Source organism: Nerophis lumbriciformis, linkage group LG29 (genome assembly GCF_033978685.3).
Source record: "Nerophis lumbriciformis linkage group LG29, RoL_Nlum_v2.1, whole genome shotgun sequence".
NCBI classification, from domain to species: domain Eukaryota; kingdom Metazoa; phylum Chordata; class Actinopteri; order Syngnathiformes; family Syngnathidae; genus Nerophis; species Nerophis lumbriciformis.
The window spans coordinates 30,850,392-30,870,807 of NC_084576.2; the positions used below are offsets into that span (position 1 = coordinate 30,850,392).

Below are 20,416 nucleotides of genomic sequence, written 5' to 3' on the forward strand. Positions count from 1 at the left end.
AAGCTCAGTTTGAGTCCAGTTGGTACACTCTCTGTTAAAGTTAAATTGTAGAGATGTTGGATAATAGCTTTTTTGCCGATATCCGATATTCCGATATTGTCAAACTCTTAATTACCGATTCCGATATCAACCGATATACTGTATACAGTCGTGGAATTAACACATTATTATACCTCATTTTGTTGCGATGCCCCGCTGGATGCATTAAACAATGTAACAAGGTTTTCCAAAATAAATCAACTCAAGTTATGGAAAAGAAAAATGTTAACATTTTTTAACATTCCTCAAAAAAGCAGCTTGGAATTTGGGACATGCTCTCCCTGAGAGAGCATGAGAAGGTTGAGGTGGGCAGGGTTGGAGGGGGGGCGGGGTTGAGGTGGGAGGGGCAGGGGGTAGCGGTATACTTGGTGTATAGTGTAGCGTCCCGGAAGAGTTAGTGCTGCAAGGGGTTTTGGGTATTTGTTCTGTCGTGTTTATGTTGTGTTACGGTGCGGATGTTCTCCCCAAATGTGTTTGTCATTCTTGTTTGGTGTGAGTTCACAGTGTGGCGCATATTTGTAACAGTGTTAAAGTTGATTATACGGCCACCCTCAGTGTGACCTGTATGGCTGTTGACCAAATATGCATTGCATTCACTTGTGTGTGTGAAAAGCTGTAGATATTATGTGATTGGGCCAGCACACAAAGGCAGTCAGTGCCTTTAAGGTTTATTGGCGCTCTGTACTTCTCCCTACGACCGTGTACACAGCAGCCTTTTAAAAAGTCATACATTTTACTTTTTGAAACCGATACCGTTAATTTCCGATATATTTATCGGCCGATAATATCGGCAGTCCGATGTTATCGGACATCTCTATTAAATTGTTGTCCTCTCACTGAGTGAATGCTTCAAAATTCATCACAAAGCTGTTGAGAAGTTTGTGTTATTGGGGGAAAGTCACAGAATGTCCCATCATGTGAGTTAAATTTGACATGCAGTGTGAACACAATGTGGTATTGTTCCAAATCGAACCCTAATTGGATTTGGATTCATCAGAGGATAAGTGCTGAGAAATCCTGAGACCAAAATTTTCTGCGAAATGGTTGAGTTTTCCGGTTCCTAATAGTTCCCTTCATCATTGCAGTTAGCGAGTCAGTTGAGATGTCTTTTTTGATAATTGTGTGTGATGCCCGTCACCATGGCGACTGTTGTGAAACATTTCTTGTGGTTGTGGTGATGGCACTGCTTGGTTCCCGCTTTCGTGCATTTCCTGTGCACCTTACTGTAGTGTGCATTCAAAGAAGTAAATACAGAGTTTAAAGGTGAAGACATTACAGTAGTACTTCTGGGCATGAAGACGAGTGTCAGGTCACACCTGCTCCTAGTAATTGTTGCTCTGCAGCTACATTATCTGGGCCTTTTCTGGGGGCCTGAAAGCAAACATGACTTCCTGTCATAAAGAAGAAGTTTAGTGCAAAGTCACTTTGGCTTTAGCAACTGTCAAGATCTTGGTGGAAGAAATAGAACCACCGTGTTCTTCTATTTAAAAAAAAACAACTTGAATTTAGACAAACAGTTATAGTTTTCTCCAATTGTATCTTGTATCTTCTTTACAGGATACTAATCATTTGACTTGAACATTTTTGCTCTTAAAATTACTGATGTATTCTTGTAACTTAATGAAAATGTTTTTGTGATATGACAACTTTAGTCTTGTTATACTAATTATGTACGTTATTCTCAAAAGATTGTTCGTTTTTCACAGACTGGTATGCCATATTTCTCATAACATACTGTATGTCTGTTAAAATTATACTTGTTTTTTCATAACAGGTTTAAATCAGTTTGTGACAGCCCTTTGAGACACTTTAAGGGCTATATAAATACACTTTGATTGATTGATGATTGATCGATGATATTTCAAATTTGTTCTCATAACATTCAAACTTTATTCTCATATTATTCAGACTTTCTTCTCAAAACGTACCAACTTTCTTCATAACATTCAGACTTTCTTCTCATAATATTCCGACTTTATTTGTTTACTGTTGTATTCTGACTTTATTCTGATAACATTCTTACGTCATTCTGATAATATTCAGATTTTCTACTCATAACATTCCGACTTTCTTCTCATAATATTCCGACTTTATTATCATAATATTCCAACTTTATTCCCATAACATTCCGACTTTACGCTCATAACATTCAGTCTTTCTTCTCATAATATTCAGATTTTCTACTCATAACATTCCGACTTTCTTCTCATAATATTCCGATTTTAATATCATAATATTCCGACTTGCTTCTCATAACATTCAGACTTTTTTCTCATAATATTCCGACTTTATTATCATAATATTCCGACTTGATTCTCTTAACATTTAGACTTTTTTTCTCATAATATTCCGACTTTATTATCATAATATTCTGACTTTCTTGTCATAATATTCCGACTTTCTTCATAATATTCCGACTTTCTTCATAATATTCCGACTTTCTTCTCATAATTATCCGACTTTATTATCATCATATTCCGACTTTCTTGTCATGATATTCCGACTTTCTTCATAACATTCTGACTTTCTTCTCATAATATTCCGACTTTATTCTCATAATATTCCGACTTTATTCATAACATTTAGACTTTCTTGTCATAATATTCCGACTTTATTTGTTTACTGCTGTATTCTGACTTTATTCTGATAACACTCCTACGTCATTCTGATAATATTCAGATTTTCTACTCATAACATTCCGACTTTCTTCTCATAATATTCCGACTTTATTATCATAATATTCCAACTTTATTCCCATAATATTCCGACTTTACGCTCATAACATTCAGACTTTCTTCTCATAATATTCAGATTTTCTACTCATAACATTCCGACTTTCTTCTCATAATATTCCGATTTTTAATATCATAATATTCCGACTTGCTTCTCATAACATTCAGACTTTTTTCTCATAATATTCCGACTTTATTATCATAATATTCAGACTCTTGTCATAATATTCCAACTTTCTTCATAACATTCAGACTTTCTTCTCATAATATTATGACTTTATTCTCATAATATACCGACTTTATTCTCATAATATACCGACTTAATTCTCGTAATATTCCGACTTTCTTTATAACATTCAGACTTTATTGTCATAATATTCCGACTTTATTCGTTTACTGCTGTATTCTGACTTTATTTTGACAACATTACTACATTATTCTCATAATATTCAGATTTTCTACTCATAACATTCCGACATTCTTCTCATAATATTCCGACTTGCATCTCATAACATTCAGACTTTTTTTTCATAATATTCAGACTTTACTCTCATAACATTCAGACTTTCTTGTCATAATATTCCGACTTTATTCTCATATTATTCCGACTTTCTTCTCATAACATTCAGACTTTCTTGTCATAATATTCTGTCTTTATTTGTTTACTGCTGTATACGGACTTTATTCTGATAACATTCCTACGTCATTCTCATAATATTCAGATATTGTACTCATAACATTCTGACTTTCTTCTCATAAATTCCGACTTTAATCGTTTACTGCTGTATTCTGACTTTATTCTGATAACATTCCACGTGATTCTCATAATATTCCGACTTTATTATCATAATATTCCGACTTGATTCTCTTAACATGTAGACTTTTTTCTCATAATATTCCGACTTTATTATCATAATATTCTGACTTTCTTGTCATAATATTCCGACTTTCTTCATAATATTCCGACTTTCTTCTCATAATTATCCGACTTTATTATCATCATATTCCGACTTTCTTCATAACATTCCGACTTTCTTCTCATAATATTCCGACTTTATTCTCATAATATTCCGACTTTCTTCATAACATTCAGACTTTCTTGTCATAATATTACGACTTTCTTGTCATATTCTGACTTGCTTCATAGCATTCAGACTTTCTTCTCATAATATTACAACTTTATAATCATAATATTCCGACTTTCTTGTCATAATATTCCGACTTTGTTCATAACATTCAGACTTTCTTGTCATAATATTCCGACTTTCTTCATAACATTCAGACTTTCTTGTCATAATATTCCGACTTTATTTGTTTACTGCTGTATTCTGACTTCATTCTGATAACATTCCTACATCATTCTCATAATATTCCGATTTTCTACTCATAACATTCCGACTTTCTTCTCATAATATTCCGAGTTTATTATCATAATTAGGGCTGCAACTAACGGTTAATTTGATAATCGATTAATTTGTCGATTAGTACTTCGATTAATAATCGGATAAAAGAGACAAACTACATTCCTATACTTTCCAGTATTTTATTGAAAGAAAAAAAAACAGCATACTGGCACCTTACTTATTTTGATTATTGTTTCTCAGCTGTTTGTACATGTTGTAGTTTATAAATAAAGGTTTATAAAAAAAAAAAAAAAAATTGCCTCTGCGCATGCGCATAGCATAGATCCAACAAATCGATGACTAAATTAATCGCCAACTATTTTTATAATCGATTTTAATCTATTTAATCGATTAGTCGTTGCAGCCCTAATCATATTATTTTGACTTGCTTCTCATAACATTCAGACTTTTTTCTCATATTAGTCTGACTTTATTATCATCATATTCCGACTTTATTGTCATAATACTCCAACATTCTTCATAACATTCAGACTTTCTTCTCATAATATTCTAACATTATTCTCATATTATTCCGACTTTCTTCATAACTTTCAGACTTTCTTCTCATATTTTGACTTTATTCGTTTACTGCTGTATTCTGATAACATTCCTACGTCATTCTCATAATATTCCGATTTTCTACTCATAACATTCCGACTTACTTCTCATAATATTCCGACTTTAATATCATAATATTTCGACTTTCTTTATAACATTCAGACTTTCTTCTCATGATATTCCGACTTTATTCGTTTACTGTTGTATTCTGACTTTATTCTGATAACATTCTTACGTCATTCTCATAATATTCAGATTTTCCACTCATGACATTCAGACTTTCTTCTCATAATATTCCAACTTTATTATCACAATATTCCGACTTGCTTCTCATAACATTCAGACTTTTTTCTCATAATATTCGTACTTTATTATCATAATATTCCGACTTTCTTGTCATAATATTTTGACTTTCTTCAAAACATTCAGACTTTCTTCTCATAATATTTTGACTTTCTTGTCATAATATTCCGACTTTCTTTATAACATTCAGACTTTCTTCTCATAATATTCCGACTTACTTGTCATAATATTCCGACATTATTCTTATATTATTCCGACTTTCTTCATAACATTCAGACTTTCTTCTCATAATATTCCGACTTTATTTATTTACTGCTGTATTCTGACTTTATTCTGATAACATTCCTACATCATTCTCATAATATTCAGATTTTCTACTCATAACATTCCGACTTTCTTCTCATATTATTCCAACTTTACTATCATAATATTCTGACTTACTGCTCTTAACATTCCGAGTTTTTTCTCATAATATTCCGACTTTACTATCGTAATATAAAATACTACACGGTCTAGCTCCGTCCTATCTTGTCGATTGTATTGTACCATATGTCCCGGCAAGAAATCTGCGTTCAAAGAACTCCGGCTTATTAGTGATTCCCAGAGCCCAAAAAAAGTCTGCGGGCTATAGAGCGTTTTCTATTCGGGCTCCAGTACTATGGAATGCCCTCCCGGTAACAATTAGAGATGCTACCTCAGTAGAAGCATTTAAGTCCCATCTTAAAACTCATTTGTATACTCTAGCCTTTAAATAGCCCCCCTGTTGGACCAGTTGATCTGCCGTTTCTTTTCTTTTCTCCTCTGCTCCCCTTTTCCTTGAGGGGGGGGGGGGGCACAGGTCCGGTGGCCATGGATGAAGTGCTGGCTGTCCAGAGTCGGGACCCGGGGTGGACCGCTCGCCTGTGCATCGGCTGGGAACATCTCTACGCTGCTGACCCGTCTCCGCTCGGGATGGTGTCCTGCTGGCCCCACTATGGACTGGACTCTTACTATTATGTTGGATCCACTATGGACTGGACTCTCACAATATTATGTCAGACCCACTCGACATCCATTGCTTTCGGTCTCCCCTAGAGGGGGGGGGTTACCCACATATGCGGTCCTCTCCAAGGTTTCTCATAGTCATTCACATCGACGTCCCACTGGGGTGAGTTTTTCCTTGCCCGTATGTGGGCTTTGTACCGAGGATGTCGTTGTGGCTTGTGCAGCCCTTTGAGACACTTGTGATTTAGGGCTATATAAATAAAGATTGATTGATTGATTGATTAATATTCCGACTTTCTTGTCATAATATTCCGACTTTTTTCATAACATTCAGACTTTCTTCTCATAATATTCAGACTTTATTTGTTTACTCCTGTATTCTGACTTTATTCATTCTTGTGATATTCAGATTTTCTACTCTTAACATTCCGACTTTCTTCTCATAATATTCCAACTTTATTCCCATAATATTCCGACTTTACTCTCATAACATTCCAAATGTATTTATAGAACATTCTAACTTTATTCTCATAGTATTCCAACTTAATTCTCATAATATTCCGACTTTATTCTCATAATATTCCATATTTATTCTCTTAATACTGAATTCTGACTTTATTCTCATAACATGCCAACTTTATTCTGGTAACACTGCAACTTTGGTATTGAAATGTTCTGACTTTATTCAAAATGTATCCTCGTAACATTTCCACTTAATTCTCATGACATTCTGACTTTATTCTTGTAATGTTAAGACTTTGGTATTATACGAATGCATTTTGATTCTTGTCATATTTTGACCTTATTCTTGCTGAATAATGACTTGAAAAAAGATTATGACTTTTTGTTACAGCTTAATTGTCGTAAAAAGACGTTTTTACCCATTAATGTATTCCTTTGTACTATATTTGTTATTCGATGAACTTCTTGATAAACTAGTAAAAGCCTGACTGTTGACGACCACAATGTATGCCACTGTACCGCTGGCAGGGGTATTCTTTGGCGTGTGTGCCTGCTACTTCAGTGTCAGCAACATGTGCTGGACGTGATCCCGCCATCTTTTCTTCAGATGTTGTGGCAACCAGGAAAGGTCTTAGTTTTCATGCAACGGACTCATTCCTTGTGTCCAAACGGCTTGATCGCTGGCCCTTGGACACAAAACGGAGGACGCTCTTGACCTTACGACCTAATGGAGCAGCAGCTCAGTGAGTGAGTGAACGAATGAATGAATGAAAGAATGAGCTTTTTACGTTGTTCCCAGGGATGAGGAAAACTACTTTACGGCCAAAGGTCTCACGTGTACCGAGATCTTCTTAAGTAGTCCATTACTCTCACTTTAGCACTTTGTTGTCTTTTCATTGCCACTTAGATCTTAGTGTTGCATCTTGTTTGATTAAATCAATCAGCTTCATGACTCAGTGATGGAAGATGGAGACATGCATGCAACAACTACTGTACGTCCATCTTCATTCAGGATTATGGCCGCTACAAACGCAATAATGACCAATTTTAGATATTCATGTGACAATATCCATATTTTTGCATTTATAGTTTGCAGTGGCCTCGAACTTACTTGTCTTTTAATGTTTTTAAAGTTGAACCTGATTAATATATGAATTTAGGCATTTTTGTCAGGTTCAAACACTGATGACCTCTATTAAACAAGACAAGAAGCAAGGAATCAAACAGAGACAGAATTAAATTTGGCTCAATGAGGAGAAACGCCTACACCTGTACCCTTGCACAGTGTCACCACGCTCTGACGAAAGATTGTACGCCTCCTCTTATATATACAGGTAAAAGCCAGTAAATTAGAATATTTTGAAAAACTTGATTTATTTCAGTAATTGCATTCAAAAGGTGTAACTTGTACATTATATTTATTCATTGCACACAGACTGATGCATTCAAATGTTTATTTCATTTAATTTTGATGATTTGAAGTGGCAACAAATGAAAATCCAAAATTCCGTGTGTCACAAAATTAGAATATTACTTAAGGCTAATACAAAAAAGGGATTTTTAGAAATGTTGGCCAACTGAAAAGTATGAACGGCAGATGACATGGCACCCCAAACCATCACTGATGGTGGAAACTTTACACTAGACTTCAGGCAACGTGGATCCTGTGCCTCTCCTGTCTTCCTCCAGACTCTGGGACCTCGATTTCCAAAGGAAATGCAAAATTTGCATGGTTGGGTGATGGTTTGGGGTGCCATGTCATCAGCTGGTGTCGGTCCACTCTGTTTCCTGAGATCCAGGGTCAACGCAGCCGTCTACCAGCAAGTTTTAGAGCACTTCATGCTTCCTGCTGCTGACCTGCTCTATGAAGATGGAGATTTCAAGTTCCAACAGGACTTGGCGCCTGCACACAGCGCAAAATCTACCCGTGCCTGGTTTACGGACCATGGTATTTCTGTTCTAAATTGGCCCGCCAACTCCCCTGACCTTAGCCCCATAGAAAATCTGTGGGGTATTGTGAAAAGGAAGATGCAGAATGCCAGACCCAAAAACGCAGAAGAGTTGAAGGCCACTATCAGAGCAACCTGGGCTCTCATAACACCTGAGCAGTGCCAGAAACTCATCGACTCCATGCCACGCCGCATTAACGCAGTAATTGAGGCAAAAGGAGCTCCAACCAAGTATTGAGTATTGTACATGCTCATATTTTTCATTTTCATACTTTTCAGTTGGCCAACATTTCTAAAAATCCCTTTTTTGTATTAGCCTTAAGTAATATTCTAATTTTGTGACACACGGAATTTTGGATTTTCATTTGTTGCCACTTCAAATCATCAAAATTAAATGAAATAAACATTTGAATGCATCAGTCTGTGTGCAATGAATAAATATAATGTGCAAGTTACACCTTTTGAATGCAATTACTGAAATAAATCAAGTTTTTCAAAATATTCTAATTTACTGGCTTTTACCTATATATATATATATATATATATATATATATATATATATATATATCCTTGTTAAATTATAGTGCCTTTCATTTTACCAGTATTATTACTATTATTACAACTTTTTCTAAAAAAACGTGTATTTTATTCCTGTTAATGACATGTTTTTACAACAATAAATCATGACTTAACCAATCAAATCAGATTTTTTTATGATAATCTAAAAATGTGTGTGAGCCAGTTGTTCCAGCTGCGCGTATAGAGCTGTAATAATAGAATCACCGGCAGCTATGATCTATTTTTAGTAGAAAAGCTTTTAGCTTGCCAGCTGGTCTTGAAAGAATAAAAGGACATGCTATCATGTAGCTTGTCACTATTGTGTGTGATGTATACACAAAAGAGTCCTGTGGCATATAGAAAAATGAAAATAGATGTACAGTAAGTGCTACATAGTGGGAATATCGCAGTGGGCGTGTCTAATTTGGCTTCACAATGGCGTTTTACACCCTGAGAGAGAGCAGGTGGTGGACCAGCCTGGACGTCAATTAATTATTAAAGATTTGCTTTGTTATGTTCGAGCGAGCTCTTTTCATTTGCGGTCAATTTATTAATTAAAATAAGGCTTCCAGAGACTCTGTGTCAACATACCAAAATAGGAACTAAATGTTGTTTTTGCAATATGTAAAATATTTATTGTTATAGTGTCTATCATTAGTGTTGAATACAATAGCTACAAAAGAATAGTTACATTATGCATACATTACAAATGACCATTTAACATTTTTACTTTGCTAATAATTCAGAAAATGATAATATATATACTGTATTTCTTTTATTTAAAGGTTTTTAAAAACATGTTTTTATTTAAATCGAACATATACATATATTAAATCAAATAAGAAATATAGAAATCAATTAAAAACATATTTATAATAATACGTATACATTACTAGGTACATTCATAAATTACGTATTATAATTTATAATTCACTAATAATTCATGAAATAAATATACTTACTTTTAATTTTTAAAAAGCAGTCCTGGATCAACTTTACTGATTTTAATTTGAATTAAATATACAACATTGTTGGGTAAATTAATGTATAGATAAATCAAATACATAATAGTATTCATGTGATTATGTATTTATTTTAATAGTTGATTTTCATAAATGACCATATACTTTACTAATAATTCATAAAATAAATGTATTTTCTATTAATTCAATTAAATATTTAAAAACAAACGAGAAGAGGTAAATCCTGAAGGAATTGCGTGTGAATGCTCCAATGCTGAAGTTGAAGTGAAATGCTGACAGAATGTAATATGAATTTAAGAGTAGTTTGGAATGGTTTGAATGTTGAAGAAAAACAGAATTTTGTTTGGAACTTGGGAAAGTGTTAGTTGGATGAGTGGAATATGTTGAAGGTGGAATGGTTTGAATCGGTTGAAAAATGTGCGAATTGTGGAAGTTTAAAAAATGGACAATTCATTTTGAATGGGGAAAATGTCCCTGAAAACTGGGAATTCTTGGAAATCCGGGAATTTTTTTAAATTTAAAATTTTGAACAGGCTGAATATTTTGAAGTAGGAACAGATTGGATTGGAGCTTTGGAACATTCACACAATAAATAGATGAATTTTGGTGGAGAAAACCATATGTGTGAATGCTTTGGAGCATTCACACAATAAATTGAATGATAAATAGATGAGTTTTGGTGTAAAAAAACATATGTGTGAATACATTGGAGCATTCACACAATAAATTGAATAATAAATAGATTAATTTTGGTGTAGAAAACCATATGTGTGAATGCTTTGGAGCATTCACACAATAAATAGATGAGTTTTGGTGTAGAAAACCATAAGTATGAATGCTTTTGAGCATTCACACAATAAATTAAATAATAAATAGATACATTTTGGTGAAGAAAACCACATGTGTGAATGCTTTGTAGCATTTACACAATAAGTTGAATAATAAATAGATTAATTTTGTTGTAGAAAACCATATGTGTGAATGCTTTGGAGCATTCACACAATAAATAGATGAGTTTTGGTGTACAAAACCATATGTGTGAATGCTTTGGAGTATTCACACAATAAATAGATGAGTTTTGGTGTAGAAAACCATATGTGTGAATGCTTTGGAGCATTCACACAATAAGTTGAATAATAAATAGATTCATTTTGGTGTAGAAAACCTTATGTGTGAATACTTTGGAGCATTCACACAATAAATTGAATAATAAATAGATTAATTTTGGTGTAGAAAACCATATGTGTGAATGCTTTGGAGCATTCACACAATAAGTCAAATAATAAATAGATGAATTTTGGTGTAGAAAACAATGTGTGAATGCTTTGGAGCATTCACACAATAAATAGATGAGTTTTGGTGTACAAAACCATATGTGTATATGCTTTGGAGCATTCACACAATAAATAGATGAGTTTTGGTGTAGAAAACCATATGTGTGAATGCTTTGGAGCATTCACACTAAGTTGAATAATAAATAGATTAATTCTGGTGTAGAAAACCATATGTGTAAATGCTTTGGAGCATTCATACAATAAGTTAAATAATAAATAGATGAGTTTTGGTGTAGAAAACCATATGTGTGAATGCTTTGGAGCATTCACACAATAAGTTGAATAATAAATAGACACATTTTGGTGTAGAAAACCATATGTGTCAATGCTTTGGAGCATTCACACAAGAAATTAATTAGTTTTGGTGTAGAAAACCATATGTGTGAATGCTTTGGAGCATTCACACAATAAGTTGAATAATAAATAGATTAATTCTGGTGTAGAAAACCATATGTTTTGGAGCATTCATACAATAAGTTAAATAATAAATAGATGAGTTTTGGTGTAGAAAACCATATGTGTGAATGCTTTCAAGCATTCACACAATAAATTGAATAATAAATAGATGAATTTTGGTGTAGAAAACAATGTGTGAATGCTTTGGAGCATTCACACAATAAATAGATGAGTTTTGGAGTAGAAAACCATATGTGTGAATGCTTTGGAGAATTCACACAATAAATTGAATAATAAATAGATTCATTTTGGTGTAGAAAACCTTATGTGTGAATACTTTGGAGCATTCACACAATAAATTGAATAATAAATAGATTAATTTTGGTGTAGAAAACCATATGTGTGAATGCTTTGGAGCATTCACACAATAAGTCAAATAATAAATAGATGAATTTTGGTGTAGAAAACAATGTGTGAATGCTTTGGAGCATTCACACAATAAATAGATGAGTTTTGGTGTACAAAACCATATGTGTATATGCTTTGGAGCATTCACACAATAAATAGATGAGTTTTGGTGTAGAAAACCATATGTGTGAATGCTCCAAAGCATTTACACTAAGTTGAATAATAAATAGATTAATTCTGGTGTAGAAAACCATATGTGTAAATGCTTTGGAGCATTCATACAATAAGTTAAATAATAAATAGATGAGTTTTGGTGTAGAAAACCATATGTGTGAATGCTTTGGAGCATTCACACAATAAGTTGAATAATAAATAGACACATTTTGGTGTAGAAAACCATATGTGTCAATGCTTTGGAGCATTCACACAAGAAATTAATTAGTTTTGGTGTAGAAAACCATATGTGTGAATGCTTTGGAGCATTCACACAATAAGTTGAATAATAAATAGATTAATTCTGGTGTAGAAAACCATATGTTTTGGAGCATTCATACAATAAGTTAAATAATAAATAGATGAGTTTTGGTGTAGAAAACCATATGTGTGAATGCTTTCAAGCATTCACACAATAAATTGAATAATAAATAGATGAATTTTGGTGTAGAAAACAATGTGTGAATGCTTTGGAGCATTCACACAATAAATAGATGAGTTTTGGTGTAGAAAACCATATGTGTGAATGCTTTGGAGAATTCACACAATAAATTGAATAATAAATAGATTCATTTTGGTGTAGAAAACCTTATGTGTGAATGCTTTGGAGCATTCACACAATAAGTTAAATAATAAATAGATGAATTTTGGTGTAGAAAACAATGTGTGAATGCTTTGGAGCATTCACACAAGAAATGAATGAGTTTTGGTGTAGAAAACCATATGTGTGAATACTTTGGAGCATTCACACAATAAATTGAATAATAAATAGATGAATTTTGGTGTAGAAAACTATATGTGTGAATGCTTTGGAGCATTCACACAATAAGTTAAATAATAAATAGATGAATTTTGGTGTAGAAAACAATGTGTGAATGCTTTGGAGCATTCACACAATAAATAGATGAGTTTTGGAGTAGAAAACCATATGTGTGAATGCTTTGGAGAATTCACACAATAAATTGAATAATAAATAGATTCATTTTGGTGTAGAAAACCTTATGTGTGAATACTTTGGAGCATTCACACAATAAATTGAATAATAAATAGATTAATTTTGGTGTAGAAAACCATATGTGTGAATGCTTTGGAGCATTCACACAATAAGTCAAATAATAAATAGATGAATTTTGGTGTAGAAAACAATGTGTGAATGCTTTGGAGCATTCACACAATAAATAGATGAGTTTTGGTGTACAAAACCATATGTGTATATGCTTTGGAGCATTCACACAATAAATAGATGAGTTTTGGTGTAGAAAACCATATGTGTGAATGCTCCAAAGCATTTACACTAAGTTGAATAATAAATAGATTAATTCTGGTGTAGAAAACCATATGTGTAAATGCTTTGGAGCATTCATACAATAAGTTAAATAATAAATAGATGAGTTTTGGTGTAGAAAACCATATGTGTGAATGCTTTGGAGCATTCACACAATAAGTTGAATAATAAATAGACACATTTTGGTGTAGAAAACCATATGTGTCAATGCTTTGGAGCATTCACACAAGAAATTAATTAGTTTTGGTGTAGAAAACCATATGTGTGAATGCTTTGGAGCATTCACACAATAAGTTGAATAATAAATAGATTAATTCTGGTGTAGAAAACCATATGTTTTGGAGCATTCATACAATAAGTTAAATAATAAATAGATGAGTTTTGGTGTAGAAAACCATATGTGTGAATGCTTTCAAGCATTCACACAATAAATTGAATAATAAATAGATGAATTTTGGTGTAGAAAACAATGTGTGAATGCTTTGGAGCATTCACACAATAAATAGATGAGTTTTGGTGTAGAAAACCATATGTGTGAATGCTTTGGAGAATTCACACAATAAATTGAATAATAAATAGATTCATTTTGGTGTAGAAAACCTTATGTGTGAATGCTTTGGAGCATTCACACAATAAGTTAAATAATAAATAGATGAATTTTGGTGTAGAAAACAATGTGTGAATGCTTTGGAGCATTCACACAAGAAATGAATGAGTTTTGGTGTAGAAAACCATATGTGTGAATACTTTGGAGCATTCACACAATAAATTGAATAATAAATAGATGAATTTTGGTGTAGAAAACTATATGTGTGAATGCTTTGGAGCATTCACACAATAAGTTAAATAATAAATAGATGAATTTTGGTGTAGAAAACAATGTGTGAATGCTTTGGAGCATTCACACAATAAATAGATGAGTTTTGGTGTAGAAAACCATATGTGTGAATGCTTTGGAGCATTCATACAATAAGTTAAATAATAAATAGATGAGTTTTGGTGTAGAAAACCATATGTGTGAATGCTTTGGAGCATTCACACAAACAATAGATGAGTTTTGGTGTAGAAAACCATATGTGTGAATGCTTTGGAGCATTCACACAATAAGTTGAATAATAAATAGACAAGTTTTGGTGTAGAAAACCATAATTAAGTATGTATAAATATGTTCATATTTCGTATTTTTATCATTTGACATAATTGTGATTTATAGTTACATTTTCCCACTAATAATTCATAAAAATAAATGTTTACTTTTTTTTGGCAGCGGTCATGTGTTTTGACGGTGCAAGTGTCCGTCTCATGCGGGATTAAAATAAAATCTCGGGAGCCAAAACAAGCCTGTGGGTGAACCGAGTCACGTGACGGCCATCTCGTCGCTGATTGGCCGCTCAGACTGCGTGATGCTGACACCCGGCCTGGCCAGGCTGTGCGGCGGGGGGGGGCTGTGCGCATCCACATCCATGGCTCCTCTGGATGGGAACGCCACACGAAGAAGGGGAAGAGGGAAGGATGGGGTTGTAAATCAGGCGCTCTGCTAGTGCTTTGCACTTGAGTGTGTGCGTGTGTGTGTGTGTGTGTGAGAGAGTGTGTGTGTGTTTGACAGAGGGAGGCTGGAAGGGATCTATTCATCCCGGCCTCCTTTGCTAAAGGGTCAGGGGCAAAGAAAAAAAGGGTAGCTTTGGTGTCACTTGTTTCCACCGTGGATGGGACTTTGACACATGCACGCCGCCTATCATGAGCGAGCCCTCGGAGGATGGCTCACTACAAGGACATCTCTGCCAGGAAGACCTCGCTGAATCTGGTCACAGGCTTTTTCCAGTATCTGCGAGGTAAGTAGGGCGAGCACCCTGTGGGTGTCTCCTGTGTGCGCAGGTCCACTGGGCTATAATTAGAGGAGTAATAAGGACGTTGTAATTGGTGGACGTGTGCTGCATCTGCATGCTCCAGCGGGCATCACGTGACTAACTGAACGTTCATGCAGAAATCACTGCTTTTGTAAAAGATGCTGCAAAATGCATGAGGCTGGCTGTATTAATAGACCACAGAGGGAAACGTGGGATGTGTCCTCTCCCCCTAATCTCCTGGCATGACCTCTTTTTTTTTTTTTTTTGTCTGCACTCATTATAAAAAGACGTGCTAGCTCAACTTACACAGCACATACGCTGCTGCAGCGAGGCTGACATGCTACATGGAGGATGGATGGATGGTGACTGAGGACGAGGGGGTTGTCCTTCAGCGGCTGTAGCCGGAGGTAGAAGTGTGGATATACTGTATAGCTGTGTCACGGTGACGTAAACCACCATGAAAATAGCACCACAGAGCACATACAGTGTTCCTCATATGGTCAAATGTTGGTGTTTTCTCTTCAGACGTGTTGTCCATGTGCAATTTGTTCCCTCGAAACTTCACAGTTCTTGATTAGCAACACTCGTGCCATCCTAACAAGAGCGGCATCATACTTGGAGGCGCCTCTCATACTGTATTTGACCCATTTCGTGTAGCTTTATGAGCGGGACAAAATACAGAAGTTGGCACGTTGTGTAAATCGTAAATAAAAACATAATTTATGTATGTATATATATATATATATATATATATATATATATATATGTATGTGTGGGGAAAAAAATCACAAGACTACTTCATCTCTACAGGCCTGTTTCATGAGGGGGTTCCCTCAATCATCAGGAGATTTTAATGGGAGCATTCACATACCATGGTTTATATAGGGCACAGAGTGGGTGGGTACAGGCTGGCGTAGGGGCGTGGTGATTGGCTCATGTGTTACCTAGGAGGTGTTTCCGTCTGTGGCGGCATGCTGTTACAATTTCGCTGCGCTTGTTGAGGGATGACAGGTCTGGACGGTAAATAATAAACAGTTTCTCTTTCAAGCATAGGTTGCATCTTTTATTACCACTATTGTAAGGTGTGCTGGATGCAAGAATTTGCCATGTTATTGAATATTCAACATTATTGTCTTTGAGGTCCCAAATGTGTTTGCTGAGTTCTGTGGTATTCCGCAGGTTTTGGTTCCTGAAAGAAGCCTTGTGATTGTTCCATCTGGTTTTAAACTCTCCCTCGGTTAATCCTACATATGTGTCGGATGTGTTAATGTCCTTGCGTGTTACCTTAGATTGGTAGACAACTGATGTTTGTAAGCACCCCCCGTTGAGAGGGCAATCAGGTTTCTTTCGGCAGTTGCAGCCTTTGTTGGTTTTGGAGTCGCTCTGTCCGGGGGCCGACGGCTCATTTGCAATTGTTTTGTTGTGGTTTGAGATGATTTGTCGTATATTGTTCATACAGCTGTAGCTCAATTTAATGTTGTTCTTGTTGAATACTTTTCTTAGGGTGTTGTCTTTGGGAAAGTTTTTGTCAATCAGAGTGAGGTTTTTGTGTCCAATGTTAGTTGAGACGTTTTTGCTGTATGGGGGGTTGTACCAGATGATGTCGTTTCGTTTTCTGTTCTTTTTTGGTTGGTTTCCTGGCGTGGGCTCATAGGTGAGGGTGAAATTGTATCCGCTTTCATCAAGGGCTTTTTAGTACGGGGGGGGTTGCTTGGTCAAATTCAGCTTTGCTAGATGACAGCATCGATAGCCTTTTATTAATTCCGGTAGGTATTCTTTTCGTGGTGGTGGGTGGGTGGTTGCTGTCATGGTGCACGTATTGGAGTGTTGTGTTGGGTTTCGTGAATGGTTGGTAGCTGTTATTTCTCAGGTTGAAAGTGACGTCGAGGAAGTTGACGGTTTGCTTGTTGGCTTCAATCGTGATCCGTAGGCCGTTCTCTTTGAAAATTTGGCATATGCGCTTCTTGGTATTCTCGCTGCTCCTTGGCGAGGCGCGACACACTGCCAGTATATAATGTATGTATAGTGTATATATATATATATATATATATATATATACATATATATATATATATATATATATATATATATATATATATATTAGAGATGCGCGGTTTGCGGGCACAACCGCGGAGTCCGCGGATTATCCGCGGATCTGGCGGATGAAATTAAAAAAAATTCGATTTTATCCGCGGGTCGGGTCGGGTCGGGCGGTTGAAATAAAAAAAAATTAGATTTTAAATAGATTCAGGCGGGTGGCAGTTAAACCAATTGGGAAATATATATACATAGTTAAATGTTGTTACCCACATACGAAAAACGAGCAGGCACCTGCAGCATATGCCACAACAGAAGAAAAAAAAAAAGAAGAGATGGACACTTTTACGGAGCGGAGAAGGGACGCCTCGCCGGGGTCCGGGACCGAGGCCCCTTCCCCCGAGAGGGCCCCACCGGGAGCCGTAGCTGAGGCGATCCGCGAGAAGGGCCCGACGCACGTCCAGGGTCACCACCGCGCCCACCGCACCGACACCCCGCCTCGTCCGCCTTCGCCGCGGCCGGCGTCACGCGCAGCAGGTAAGCAGCTTACCTGCCCGCCACCCCCGTGGCCGGGGGCTCGTAACAGGGGTCACTCCGCGCGCTCCGCCCGCGCAGCTTACCTGCCCGCCACCCCTGTTGCCGGGGGCGCGTAACAGGGGTCACTCCGCGCGCAGTGCGCTCACGAAAGGGGTGGGGCTCACCCTGGTTGATATAGACAGCAGGACGGTGGCCATGGAAGTCGGAACCCGCTAAGGAGTGTGTAACAACCCACCTGCCGAATCAACTAGCCCTGAAAATGGATGGCGCTGGAGCGTCGGGCCCATATACCCGGCCGTCGCCGGCAGCGAGACGCGCTTGGAGGTGCGCTCAGCGCGGCTCCCATATGATTGCGCACTGGTGTGCGTCTGGGTCGTGACAGCGTGGTACGCGAATGTCTGTGCCGCATTGGATCAGTCTCCTTTCTTTAACAGGCAAAAGCTTTATAACCTCACTAATGCCTTGCATCGTCTATATTAGATATATAACAACGGGCGGGTGCGGGCGGGTGCGGTTCTGATCAAATGTTACATCGGGTGGATGGCGGATGGTTGACGACTTTCTGATGCGGTTGCGGATGAAATAATTGCCTATCCGCGCATCTCTAATATATATATATATATATATATATATATATATATATATATATATATATTTTTTTTTTTATATTTATTTATTTCCAGACAGACATAATTTTGTATTACATTATTTTGTTAATATCAGAGTCCGTTCTGCAAAAAGGTCATCCCTAGAAGCGCACAGCTTATGGACAGGGACCCACTGTTAAAATATACATCATCATATAATGTACAATACAACACATTTCAAATCAACCCACCAAATACCCATTTACAATTTCATTCATAAATAAAGGAATCTTTAAATCCACCAAATCAGTCTCAATATCGTATTATGCAAATGTGTTTAAAAGGTTGCATCTTGAAGAGCTGCGATAACCTCATCATACATACAGAGGTCAAGACCAAAATTATGCAACTAATGTGAATTCCTTCAACCATAAAGGGTGTGCTAAATGTACTAAGCATAATGTCGCAATCAATTTTGCTTCACACGCTTTTTAAAAATGTTGAAAGAATGTGATTCTTTTATAAAGCGACCGATCTCATTCCAGATCATCGGGCCTCTACAGTCTATACTAAAGCTTGTACACTTTTAGATCAGTGATTTTCAACCACTGTGAGTGTGCCGCGAGATATTGTCTGGCGTGCCGTGGGAAATTATGCAACCTCACCTAATTGGTCCAAAAAAAATTTTTTTTGCAAATCAATAATCATAATAATGTGCCTGTGCTGTGTAGAGCTTGGCAGGGTAACCATGTAATACTCCATATCAGTAGGTAGTTCATTGCTTTGTAGAAGTCGGAACGCGTCGAGGATGGTTTGTCGTGATCCCAATATGCAGAGCACAGTGGGAGACAGCGTGCAGGTAAAAAGGTATAAATGATAAATGATAAATGGGTTGTACTTGTATAGCGCTTTTCTACCTTCAAGGTACTCAAAGCGCTTTGACACTACTTCCACATTTACCCATTCACACACACATTCACACACTGATGGCGGGAGCTGCCATGCAAGGCGCTAACCAGCAGCCATCAGGAGCAAGGGTGAAGTGTCTTGCTCAGGACACAACGGACATGACGAGGTTGGTACTAGGTGGGGATTGAACCAGGGACCCTCGGGTTGCGCACGGCCACTCTCCCACTGCGCCACGCCGTCCCATATATATGGTATGTTACTCTTAAACCAAAAATGAACAAAAGGCAAGTCCCGCTAGGAAAAGGCACTGAAGCATAGGGATGGCTATGTAAAACAAAAGTAAAACTGAACTGGCTACAAAGTCAACAAAATCAGAATGCTGGACGACAGCAAAAACTTACAGCGTGTGGAGCGGAGACGGCGTCCACAAAGCACATACGTACATGCAGAGGTGGGTAGAGTAGCCAGAAATTGTACTCAAGTAAGAGTACTGTTACTTTAGAGATGTATTACTCAAGTAAAAGTAAGGAGTAGTCACCCAAATATTTACTTGAGTAAAAGTAAAAAGTATGTTGTAAAAAAACTACTCAAGTACTGAGTAACTGATGAGTAACATACACACACATATCATATATATATATATATATATATATATATATATATATATATATATATATATATACACACACACACACACACACACACACACACACACACACATATATACATATATATATATATACACACACACATATATATATATATATATATATATATATATATATATATATATACAGTATATAATTTATATTTATTTTTTTTGCCGTTTTTGTTTACATGTTAATAGTGTTTTAATGAATATACATGCATGTTTAACACATATAGATTCCTT

General features: G+C 36.2%; 1 protein-coding gene across 10 annotated transcripts in view; it reads left to right on the top strand.

The window, feature by feature from the left end:
* Positions 1 to 15,022: 15,022 nt before the first annotated feature.
* The window catches only part of syne1b (spectrin repeat containing, nuclear envelope 1b), a 469,384-nt gene continuing 463,990 nt past the window's right edge, over positions 15,023 to 20,416 (top strand). For 9 of the 10 annotated variants that reach the window (XM_072911927.1, XM_061924513.1, XM_072911921.1 and 6 more), the window contains exon 1: positions 15,024 to 15,439. In XM_072911927.1, coding sequence (XP_072768028.1) covers positions 15,364 to 15,439 — 76 coding nt within the window. In that variant the 5' untranslated portion in view covers positions 15,024 to 15,363. Of the gene's footprint in view, positions 15,440 to 20,416 lie in introns of all 10 variants that reach the window. The other variant, XM_072911924.1, reaches the window with a different exon arrangement.